The sequence below is a fragment of the Helobdella robusta genome (assembly GCF_000326865.2).
Source record: "Helobdella robusta unplaced genomic scaffold HELROscaffold_5, whole genome shotgun sequence".
Taxonomy (NCBI): Eukaryota; Metazoa; Annelida; class Clitellata; order Rhynchobdellida; family Glossiphoniidae; genus Helobdella; species Helobdella robusta.
In genome coordinates, this window is record NW_008705254.1 from 3,137,484 (window position 1) to 3,150,889 (window position 13,406).

At 33.1% G+C, this 13,406-nt stretch overlaps 1 protein-coding gene across 1 annotated transcript; it reads right to left on the reverse strand.

Moving 5' to 3' along the window:
- Positions 1-717: 717 nt before the first annotated feature.
- On the reverse strand, positions 718-9,320 carry HELRODRAFT_189215 (hypothetical protein; the record flags this gene model as incomplete). Its single annotated transcript, XM_009027288.1, has 16 exons — positions 718-1,067; positions 1,246-1,425; positions 2,422-2,618; positions 2,736-2,864; positions 3,061-3,354; positions 5,554-5,732; positions 5,918-6,065; positions 6,181-6,278; positions 6,495-6,651; positions 6,760-6,885; positions 7,106-7,216; positions 7,390-7,488; positions 7,582-8,016; positions 8,089-8,241; positions 8,907-8,992; positions 9,227-9,320. The coding sequence occupies 16 exons, from the start codon at positions 9,318-9,320 to the stop codon at positions 830-832; spliced, it is 2,724 nt and encodes a 907-aa protein (XP_009025536.1). The 3' UTR covers positions 718-829.
- Between the last annotated feature and the right edge of the window lie 4,086 nt (positions 9,321-13,406).

Consider the following 13,406-nt stretch of genomic DNA (forward strand, 5'->3'; position numbering starts at 1 on the left):
AGGAAGTTTGTAAAAGTGGTGACTCATCTATTTAAACAAATTGAAATAATGGTGACAGGTTCGGGAAATGTTAGTAACTGAAAGCGTTAAAAGAATCTTTCCGCTAAATCCCAACTTTTTTTAATGGTGTCATAGACGCACACAACGTCGCATTGAGAACATGGTAGTTAGCTAAAATTTAAAATCCCATGTTCTGAACACTATGAGTAACATGCAGACGCAAAAGTTCTTAATTCAATTGAATAAAGTAAACAGTTAACGTTAGTTTCAAAATTAAATAACTTATTTCTAAGTTCACGAAGTTATTAATAAAACTTAACCATGTTTATAATATATATGATGGACTTAATTAAAACTATATGTTAAGCGCGACACTCGAAAGACGACATCAAGTAACCTAACAGCGAGCGGTCTAGACAAATTTGAAATATTTGACTAACGGGAGGTGAGAAATTTTCCGAAAAAGTTGACGACCGGGGGAATTCTCCAAAAAATACCCAAAACTTGGTGACCGAACCGCAAACTTGTTTCGAAAATTTTTTTGCTAACGGAGTGGTCAACTTTTTAGTCGACGGGCTTAAATGTTAGAACAACGACTTTTACCATCTTTCAACACAAATAACGCTTACAGCTAGATCCGCCACTGGCCCCGAACGTTTCCGAGCTTGCGATAACGAAAGTAATCGTGCATACGTACATATCCAGAACAAACACAACAAAGAAATTTTACAAGCAGGTAATTTTCAAATTTTTCCTACAATACATAAAAATGTATTCATAATTAATATCCAACAAGTTAATAAGTTCAAAAATGTCTGGTTGGCATAGATTAAAAGGTGACTTTGACGTGGAACTTTTTGAATGCCCTCGAGATACGCCAAGCATTTGCGTCTTCGTATTTGTTGTAGAGAGGTTCAATCTTCTGACTCTTTTTAGTCTTGCTAAGTTTCGTTGGGTCACTGAATTTGAAGAATTTCGGAGCGAATTCCACGAGCCACTTTGGATCAATTGCAGTCACCTGCCGCATGTATTCCCGAGTTGTCAGGACAAGTTCGTGATAAACAACCCTGGTAGTTTTAAATGACATATATAAGTAACATAAAATATTATGTTGTTTAACATTTGGAGTCAATATTTCATTTACAACTTTGCAAATAACCGATATGTCAAAAACTACATAAAATATTGAGGAAATCATAATTAAACAAATGAAAAAATTATGAAATAATAATAAAATGAACAAACCAATCGGGCTGCCTATTGAATATAGAACTTGACGGATGGATGTAGACAAGTTGTGAGTCAACAAGAGTCCTGTAGCCTTCCTGTGGATCCTTCTTGGCTGCATTGCTGAAGAAGCCACTGAGGATGGCCTTCTGAACACGAGCCGTGTTCTTTCCACAAGACACCACATCCAACTGATGCCTGAAATTATGATTTCAAATTATCAATTTCAAATTTAAGTTTACAAATACATAATTCACAAAGTATAACGAACATGTTAAAAAAACAACAAACAACAACACACGTTTAGACGACATTTTCCCCGAGATCGGGGGTTGCCGTTTGGCTACCTATGATGAAACCGAAATACCCCTCGACGCCATTCACATCTGTCACTCGTCTCAGTATGACGCAACCCCGCTTTCACCCTGTCCTTCTCCACCTGCTATCTCCATCCCAATCGCGGACTAACCCTACCACTCCTTCAACCTCGAACTCCAACGCTCACCTAATCCCGACCCTTTCATCCCTTCTCAACACATGTCCATACCACCGCAATCTCGATCTCCTTATCAATGTCACAATGTCCTCATTCAGTCCCATCATTGACATCAGCTCTGTACTACTCCTCCTATCCTTCACTTTAACCCCACACATCATCCTCACCATAGCTCTTTCAGCCCTCTGCAGTACACTTTCCTCCTCCCTCCTCAACACCCAAGTTTCACCACCATATACCATCGCGGCTCTCACACATGCTTTATATACCCTCCCTTTCATCATCACTGACCATTTCTTTCCACACAATACCCCACCCAGTTCCCTAAATTTCATCCATCCTACACGAACTCTAGCCGTAACTGCGCTCAAACATCCTCCATCCGCGTTCAGCTTATCCCCTAAGTAAACAAAGCTTTCCACTCTTTCAATACCACCACTCAACCCCGTCCTTGCGTCCGTCCTATTAATCACACCATGAACACATTTCTTACATTTGAACGTGCCTTCCACCTTTTTCAGTGCCACCCTCACACCACTACATCTCTTATGCACTCATTTCTGACATGTTAAAACACTGATTTGTAAAACATTTGTAATTTCTTCAGACAAAATAAAACACTAAGTCAATAAGTCGTGTCATCTGAACTAATTTAAAAAAATTCTCAGCCAATCAATAAAAATTAGCCAATGACTGACCTGTCCATGATACCCAACATTTGCTTTCTGACATCTTGCGCTCTCTTCAGAGTTTTCACTTGCACAAAATTCTCATAGCACCAAGCACTTGAGAACTTGTTGTTCCTCCATGAATTGTACACAGCTAACAAGGTCATGTGATCACCTTCCGGCTGATGGAACTTGGCTTTCTTCTGATCTGCAAGACCTTGCTTGTCCTAAATTAATTTAATGAAAGACTAGGGTAATAGTTGATAAATAATGATTTGCATTTATTTCAAAATTCACTACAAAAAGTGTGAATAGGATTGGTAAAATCACTATTGAAAATTAACCTTAGGTCTGTAGAATACATTCTGCACAGACAGCATGGAGACTATTGTCAGCACTTCGTCACTGCATCCCAGATGAACGGACATGATCAACATCTTGGACTGTTGAGGATCCAATGGAAACTCTGCCATCTGGTATAAATAAAATTTAAAATGTTGGTAGAATGATTTCATCCGTATTAACAAGAAACAATTACGAAGAACTTGTTTTGTTTGTGACGGTAAGGGAAATGATATGGTAATATGAAATAACACATTTTCATGCAATGAATTTTGAAGCATTTTAAAATTTAAAATAAATCTTGCATAAAAATGTATCAATAATCACCCTTCTCCCCAGTCGAGTAAGTAAGCCCTCATCATCGAGTGCACTCAGGGCATGGAGTTGTTCCATGGCAGATATGAGTGTCTGCATCGGTGGGGCATCCATGAAGTCGAAGCCGAGCAAATCGTTGACACCCAGTGCCTTCAATGAAAGTACGGTGCTTGCCAAGTTGGTGCGTTGAATTTCAGGGACATTGGTTGGCATCATCTCATCTCTGTAGGCCCGCTCAGTGTAGAGACGATAACACTTGCCTGGACCCGTTCGACCAGCTCTGCCAGCCCGCTGTTTTGCTTGTGCCTGTGTGGCCATTTAGATAGTTTTAAATGTATGATTTGGTATTTTGTATTTTCAAGAAAATTCCTAACCAAAATAACCATCTATGCAACATGATTGAGTCATTTGAGTAGGATTAAAATAACCCCAATCATAGAATTTAATTACAATAACAGTCATCTACAGAGAAAAATTATAGCACCTTTAATTTCGGTGGCAGAACACAGATAGATTTAGAAATAAATTAAAAATGAATCAACGCTCAAACCTGCGATATGGGAGTAACAATCAGCTGATCGACTCCTGTTTTTGAATTGTAGACCTTCTGTTTGACAAATCCAGGATCGACAACGTAGAAGATACCATCTATAGTCAATGATGTCTCGGCGATGTTTGTTGCTATTATCACCTGGATTGATTTGTTGTAATGAACAGGTGCAAATTAGTTATAGTGACAAAATTTCCTATTTAAAAAGTCATCATTAAAAATTAAATTTAAATCAATTTATCACCCAAAAGCAATGAGGATGACTATGGCGATAATAAAACTGAACAAAACAATTAAGAGAATAATTATATCCCGAAAATTTTGCTGTTAAGTTAAATAATGATGAAAACTATGATGATATGACTGAATAAAGCATTTAAAAACAAATTTAAATTCGTAAAAAACGTATTACAAACCTTTCTGGAGCCAGGAGGAGGAGGTTCAAATATCTTGGTTTGCTGCTCACTGGGCAGAGCAGAATAGACGGGAAGAATAATAAGGTTAGGTACTTCAGGTCCCAATGCCTTCATTCGCTCATACAGGATCTCACCAGCTGAATCAATCTCTTCCTGACCAGTCAAAAAGAGCAAGATATCGCCTGATTGACGTCAAATATTGTATAAAATTATTACCAAATCAATGGTTGGTTTTGTTGTATTTATAAAATTCAAATTACCAAGCTAGTTTTATACTATAATGATATTTTCTAAGAACTTTAATGAAAAGATTATTGTTATTCTAGAGTAAAAAACACTACTTCCCACGTACATCCTACCCTACTCATATAAACAAAAGGAATTAAATGACGCCACACCCAACTAACCAGGTGGCTCAGTCAGATGTATCTGCATGACAGTGATGAGTGCCGCGTCGAGATAATCAGTTTCTGCTTCCTTTGTGTAGAGTATTTCCACAGGGAACGTCCTGCCGGGAATTGTGAAGATAGGAGCTTCAAAGAAGTACTGTGAGAACTTCACGGAATCCAACGTTGCCGAGGTCACTATCAGCTTCAACTCAGGTCTCCTTTTTACTGCCTGCACATTGTTTTAAAAATCATTTTACAACGATTAGTTGAAATTAAAATAAATCAACATCTGTTAATAATATAAAAATGTAATAAATGTATTTCAATACTCTACCACAAAGAGCATGTATGTTTTCTGCTCCATTTTCTTCAAATATTAAAGTGATTTAATTTAGTAGTTCTCTGAAATAGTAATTACAACAATGCAAATACAAGAAGCAAAAGAGAAGTATCCAACTTTTTTGAGGAGCCCAAAGAGTACGTCAGTATGTATGGTTCTCTCGTGGGCCTCATCCAACATGATGACTGAATACTGAGTGAGATCAGGATCTATGAGACATTCTCTCAGCATCATTCCATCCGTCATGTACTTTATCATCGTTTCGGAACTTGTTACATCTTCAAAACGTATTGTGTAGCCGACCTATGCGATTAATGAATTTACTCATTACAATAATTGTTCTAAATCAGAAATAAAAGAAACTAAAACAACTACTAAAAATACTTTATATAGCAGTACAACTAAAATTACAATTTATAAAAAAATAAATAAATCAAACATATGATAAACAAATTGATTTGATCAACAAACCTCTTGTCCCAGCAGACAACCAAACTCCTCGGACACTCTCTTGGCAACTGACATGGCAGCCACTCTTCTAGGTTGGGTACATCCAATCTTGCCCTTCACTGTGTAGCCGGCCTCCGCCAAGTACTGCGTGATCTGAGTCGTCTTGCCTGAGCCTGTCTCACCAATCACTATCAGTATCTGATTGTCTGCTATAGCCTGTTAGGAGAAAAATTAAATGTGTATTAAAAAAAAACTTCAATAAAAAAAAATTAAAAAAAAGTTATTCTAATAAAGTTTAAATAAATTTGAGTAAAAAATTTATCTGAAATTTGTAAACTAAATCTAAAAATGAACACTCACCATATTCAGTGCATCTTTCAGTTTATATATAGGCAAACTTTGCCTCTGTTCCAAAATGGATTTCTTTTCTTTCTTGCCAAAGGAGGCCTTCGTTCCTCCCATTATGTTCCTCTTCCATTCAGGCATCTCCATAGAGACGCCCTGACCTCGCAAGCTTGCAGCCAGTTGTCTGCCACCATCTATTTAAATTTCAGTGAATTTCAAACATTTTAAAACATTGCAACGACGAAAATTCCAAAATGAACAAAAATCTATGAAGCTGAAAGCAATCATCAAACAATATATTGTACATGAGGATACAATAACATAAAAACATCACATGCAAGCATGCAGAATCGTGCACAGAAATGGAACAATGAACAACCTTCTGGAAGAGGGTCAATCCAATTTTTATTAAGTCCCATGGGAACGGATGCTTGTTCCTCCTCTCGCTGCTGCTGTTTCAGTTCCCTACGTTCCTTCTGCAGAGCACTTTGCATCATTGCAGCTTGTGCCAATGATCCGTCAGGATTCTGTTTTTGTTTAATACAGGATAATTCATCAAATTAATAAAACTGTACAACACACGAAACAAAAAAATCATTTGTTTTACGAAAAAAGTAAATTATTCACAGAATGAAAACAAACCTTGACAATTTTGACAGGACTCAAGTCCATACCACCCCTCCCATGCCCTTTCAAAAATGGTGGTTCTTCCTCTACCAACTCAATCTCCATATCTTCATCTGCATATTAATATTAATTATTTTTTAATTAAAACAAATGCCGTGCAATGAACAAATGAAAAATGTATTGTTACAAAATAATTAAGTTTCCCATTTAAAAAATATCAGATAGATACTCAACACATACAAAAATCTGAGTTCACCATAAAGAGCTTCGCAGCTGACGAATGAAAGTAAAATTGGTAAATGGTTTAAAATAATAGCAAACAACGCTACCTGATCCTTCATCTTCTCTAGCCAAAATTCCTGTCTCCTCATCAAAGTCAGGATAATCTGCAACCTCGAGTACATTAGCTGCCATCATCTGCTTCAACTCCCATCTTTCAGGTGAAGAAATTCTCTTGATGGTCTTCCGACTGTCTTCGTCATCGCACTTGTATAAAATTGATTTCAATTAATCTATTTTATAATTATCAATACTTATTTGACATTAACATCTTTTAATATAACTGAATTGTATTATTTGATTAGAAAAACACACCTCTGGAATCATTCCCTCCAATAAAGGAACTGTGGTCGGTCTGTCGGGATTTCTTGAACTGATGTCTTCCTTCTTGTAGTCAACTGTTGAAGGATTCAAATCCTCTCCTGTGTCCTGATCAACATCCTGAAGTAGTTGAGAAATTAATTAGTAATTGAAAGAGTTTTTAATAAATAATTAATATTTAATAACTAGTATTCAATAAATTTGTAATTTACTTGTCTAATTCATTGTATACCAGAAAATCAGTAAAATAATCTAAGCAAATTTAAAACATTTATGAAGGCTTGACTGTTTTCCAAAACAGCATTTTTTTTCAATATCAATAAAAAAAACATTCTATAACCTTAATACTCAAGCCAGTTTTCTGACCAGTGAATGTCAGCACTTTGACCTTGACCTCTTGACCCCTGTGAACTACCTCTGATACATTTGAAACTCTGCCTTCTCTCCTCAACTGATGAAGTCAAAAAATATAATGGATAAAATCAACTGAAATCAATAGCAATGAAAAAATTTAAAAAGACATTAAACATTTGAATTATATTTGCAATTTGAATTTATAAATGAGAAAAACGACAATGATACAAACGAGTGATAATCATACAAGTATGCAATAAAGATACAAACATGTGATAAGTGAACCAGTCCCTCCCATCTCTTCTTCAGTCCTTCTAACTGGACAAAACAACCAAACGTGGTGATGCTAGTAACTCTCCCACTGTATATCTGGTGCAAAAAGAAAAATAGAAAAATCATATAAAAATGTTTCAATTAAACTAGAATAAAAAGATAATGGCTATTATTTAAAAATAATACTACCTTGCCAACTTCTGGCTCCAAAGCCAACTCTTTTCTTCTATGATCATTGCCATCATCATCTGCCTTTCTACTTCTTTTATTATCATCCCGGTCTTCATGCCACCTACTTTTTTTATTGCTCTCCTCATTACGGTGTCTTCTTTTCCTATCAGAGTCATCATCCTCATCAGCATTTCTCCTCTTTCTTGAATATTTATCCTCTTCATCGTATCTTCTGCTCTTCCTTCTTGACTGTGATGATGATCTTGACCTTCTGCTTCTTGACGATGATCTTGACCTTCTGCTTCTTGATGATGACCTGGACCTCTTGCTTCGTTTCTCATGCTTTCTTTCTTTCTTCCTAACTGGAGAAGATGGGGACGACGGTGACTTTTTGTCTTTCTTACCATTCGCATCTGTTGTAGTTTCCTTCTTGACTTCTGCTTCCAACATGGTCTGATGAAAAAACAAACAAAATAAGGTTAGCAGTTGCGAACTGATTTGTATGATTGAAATAATTGTTCCTACCCTAACAGACGGATCATCGGGCAGTGACAGACCAGGAAACAAGGCCTTCTTAAGACTCTTATCTTCAGATATTTCAATCCCAGAACAACTGGATGCTTTCATTTTCGGATTCATCTTCTCAATAAGTCTTAGCAGATTTCCAATGAACGAATCCTAAAAAGAAAAATTATTTAAAATTTAAACATAGAATTGAACATTTAGCAGGTGTATATTTTAAAAGATTTAGCTTGCATGTCTTTAGTACGCTACTACACTATTAAAAATAGTTATTTGCCCTTTACATTTTCAGTTACAATTAAGTTTGAAAAGATTAATTCAACAAAAATAGAGAGATAACTAAATGAGAAATCAGCAATTCTAAAAACTTATTAATGAAAGGTGAAAACATAAATAAATGTAAACTTAAATAAAACACAAAATAACCATGAAATCTGCATAAACAATACATGATAGAAAAACTATTGCCTATATATGTTATGATCATGTCACATCTTTATTTAACTTATCCATTAATTTATATAGAAACATGTTATATTATGACAGCATTTAAAATTAACTATAAAACCAAACGACATTGTAATAAAATAGCAGGTCGCACAACGTTGTCATGCTATTTTCAAAATCAAAAATCAAAATCATGCATGGTCAACTCAACACATTTTTCTGAAAGTGAATTTACATTGATATTGCGAACACATAAGGGAAGCATATCCAATTAAATTAAAATTAATTCAAAAATCAATCAGCATTGTTAACAGAATAACATTCTGATTAAAATTTTTAATTTAAAAATAATAAAATTGTGGTGCCAAACTTACAGAGAACTCAGCTCCATTGTCATATAAGCTTTTCTTGAATGAATCATATGTTGGATTCTTCTCAGCCAAGTGAATTATATATTCAGCTGAAATGTGAATTCAAAAAATAATAAATTTTTAATCTGTTAAAAAAATAAAAAAGCTTAAATAAAATATAAATTATAAAAATAATAAAAAAGTCAAGTCTCTGATTGTGATTTTTTAAGTCAACTATCTAAAAAACAAAATAACTACTAATTTCCTATAAAAATAAAAACGAAACTAAAAACGTGAAACTAGATATGACGCATACCATGACAAACCAACAATCCCTAACTAACCCAAATCTTTGTCATTTAAGCTGTAATGATTTTCGAGTTCCGTGCAGATTTTCGAGACCAGAGATAAATATTCCAACTTTTTGTCGATATCCATTTTAGCAGACGAGTCGCAATCTACTGAAGCAACGGAAAAAACAAAAATCGAAGCACCGAACTAGCTTCAAATATATATGCACGTAAACAGGAAAAGATTCTATGTATATATATGGTTGGAACCATATAGGTAATTAGAATAAATATAACGGCCTTCGCTCATTTTTGACGGTCGAACAAGGAGCTTACTTCCGGAGGGAAATTGGAGGGTGATTTTTTATCGCCCAAGGCAAAAGTTACGATCGCATATTTACTAATTTCGGAATATTGCTTTTATTTAAAATTTCAAAATGTTTTAAAAGGTACTAGATGCTGTTTTAGGATAGATATTGCTGTATGACGGTTAAGTATCTTTTTGCATTTTAAATAAAAAAAATTTTTTGTGAACCACCAACAACACTTATTAAATTAAATTAACTCATTAACTGTAACAACACTAAACGACGACTGATTAGTAATTAATTAAGCTAAAACTAAACTCTACTGATTCTAATTACTAATTGAAATAAATAACAGATAACACTAACGAACATTAACAGATTAGACTACTAGAAACTACCAATCACTACAACGACTAACAGCACTTGTTCCTAAGATCCTAAATTCTATTGCTTGATTGGTTTTAAAATTTTTATTTACAATGCTTAGGTCTGGGAATAAAAAATATACTAAATTAAATAAATATATTAAACAACTTCAATCAATTTTATAAAATAAACAATTTTGTAATTTGTTCAATTCAAGCTAACTTGCAATTTAATTAAAATTTATTAATTATGAGTGATTCAAACTAAATTTTTTTTCATTTAATGTTTTACAAAATATTCTTCATTCTTAAATTGTAGTACATGTTGTTATTAAATTTATTAAAGATAATGTGTGATTCCAGTGATTCATCAATCCATGACTTGTTAGATCATGATCATTCAGTTTTAAAGAATCCCCATCACCATAACCAATGAGGTTTGTAAAAATTGTACTTTTAATTTATTATATTTTATGCGCTTAGAATGTTGTGTTATTAATTATTACCATTAATTTATTAAATGCTGTGCATACCTATGGCAAGTAAATAAAATAATTAAGCATAGAAATAGCCACAATCAAATTAATTTATATAGGCATGAGTATAATTTGGATAATAATAATTAAAAATATCGGTATCATTGAAAATGGATAAAGTCATAAATAAAAAAAATAAATCATAAATTGCTAAAAATAATAGTTCCAGTGCCTTACACCTACATCTTTTTTTCATTCTTATATTATAATAAATGTTTGTTATCAAATATATCAAGGATTGATTTCTCAATCCATGACTAGATTGAATGTCATGATTCTACAGTTCCAGAGGATCCCCATCACCATTAGTCAATAAGGTTTGTAGAAATCACCCCAGGCATACCATCAATGTTTTGTAGCCACTTTTTAATGTAGTGTTAATAAAATGACATTGAGAATAGTTATTTAAAACAATCTTATTAAAATTATTGAACAGGTATGACAAGATTACTTTCTTAATGTCCTAGTGTGAGGAAGATGTAAGCTATTTGTCCAAAGATAATTATATTCCTTATGCCCATACAAATGCAGTGTCAACGCGAATGATTTTTGATCAGAGTCATATGTTCAAACTTTTTTAAACTTTTCCAGAAATTTTTCTGCTAATTTATTTGTTACTTTAAATACTTGATGTGTATTTCATATAAAAACTTGATTATGCCAATTTAGTTAACTTGTTAAGCATTAATATAAAATTGACTCTACTTGTAATGGTGATTGGTATGATGATGATGATCCCAGTCCTAAGCAGGGTTTATTATTCACAATGTCATTATGCCCTTTCTAAGTTTTAATAAAATACATGGAATATTGTTGAATGCATTTTATATTTTTTGTATAGATAAGAATGTTGCAATGTACAATGATGATGTGAATTGCTTCCTTGTGTAACTAATGACATATAAATATAACTAACTTGAAAACATGGGAATGCTTTCTTCAGCATTACCTTCCTTTCTCCATCATAACCCTTATAATCTTTATTACAGAAATGGTCACTGCATATTCTTGCATTTTTTGATGGAAGCCATTTGAAATCATTTATTTCCTGTCTGATGCACTTTATTTAATCCAATCGTTTTGCATTTTTACATTTTGAGGAAATCTGAAATTTTATTAACTGTTACAGAAACTTGTGCATTTCTTAAGTATTGCTTTTAATAATAAAATGGTAATCCATGATAGCATTATAAATTATAATAGTCTATAAAATAAAATATATGTAATTGTAAAACAAAATAGTTCTATTCAATGAGTATAAGGATATTGTTACATTTATTTTAGTGTGAAGTTAATTTGAAAATAAACCTGTGAAAAGATGCATCAGAAATTTTTTCATTTCTATTTATTATTAATGCAATTTTTAAATGCAACAGGTAGGCATGTTTTTGTATAGCTACGAAAAGGAAAATTTACTTAAAAACTAAATTATTGTGTCTGACTATCTAATTATATGGTATGGGCAATTCGTTGCGAAATCGTTGGAGGAAATGGTGTCAACAGTAGTTATTTTACTGCATGGTATGAAGGTTATATTCAATTCCTATCAAATAAATTTGACAAAATATCATACACAGGTAGCACTAAATAAAGAAATAGATAGATATATACACGTAGTTATAATACATTTATAATGTTGTATTTACACATTCAAATTGTACAATTGTGTTATGGTGTAGTCTCAAATTATTGTGAACTCTCTCAGAAAATTTTAAACGTTTTACTACACTATATATACTAGTTATTTTTATCAACAATTTAAAAATTTTATCAATAATTAAAAAAAAATTTCAAATTGATTTCATTGTGATATCGATAATGATTTTTGTAACCTGACTGATTAAAAAGCATCAAAGAAAGTTAAAATAGGATGGAGAATTTGTTATATTGGGATATTCGTTTAAAAAGCGAGCAAAATTTTAATATAAAAGCGCTTATAAATCTATGCATATTGGCTCAGCTTAGCTTGGCTCGGCTTGGAATCGGATGTTAAGCAAGGTGTGGTCTCAAACTATTTTGAATTTTCCCCGAAAATTTTGAACTGCGTGCGTACATATATATAGTAATGGCTACTGTTGATTTTTATAATGAATTTATAAAATATATAAATATAGCGAGCAAAATATTAGCATAAAAGCGCTTTTAAATCTATGCATATTGGCTCAGCTTGGCTTGGCTCGGCTTGGAATCGGATGTTAAGCAAGGTGTGGTCTCAAACTATTTTGAATTCTCCCCGAAAAATTTGAACTGCGTGCGTACATATATAGTAATGGTTACTGTTGTTTTTTTTATAATGAATTTATAAAATATATAAATGTAGCGAGCAAAATATTAACATAAAAGCGCTTTTAAATCTATGCATATTGGCTCAGCTTGGCTTGGCTTGGAATCGGATGTTAAGCAAGGTGTGGTCTCAAACTATTTTGAATTCTCCCCGAAAAATTTGAACTGCGTGCGTACATATATAGTAATGGTTTCTGTTGTTTTTTTTATAATGAATTTATAAAATATATAAATATAGCGAGCAAAATATTAACATAAAAGCGCTTTTAAATCTATGCATATTGGCTCAGCTTGGCTTGGCTCGGCTTGGAATCGGATGTTAAGCAAGGTGTGGTCTCAAACTATTTTGAATTCTCCCCGAAAAATTTGAACTGCGTGCGTACATATATAGTAATGGCTACTGTTGTTTTTTTTATAATGAATTTATAAAATATATAAATATAGCGAGCAAAATATTAACATAAAAGCGCTTTTAAATCTATGCATGTTGGCTCAGCTTGGCTTGGCTCGGCTTGGAATCGGATGTTAAGCAAGGTGTGGTCTCAAACAATTTTGAATTCTCCCCAAAAAATTTGAACTGCGTGCTTACATATATAGCACTGATTACTGTTGCTTTTATAATGAATTTTTATTATATATATATATAAAGTGACTGAAATCCATGTATACAAATAATTAAATTATATTATATTAGATTATATGTTTATATGAAAAGCAATATAGCAGATTCGACCAGCCAACC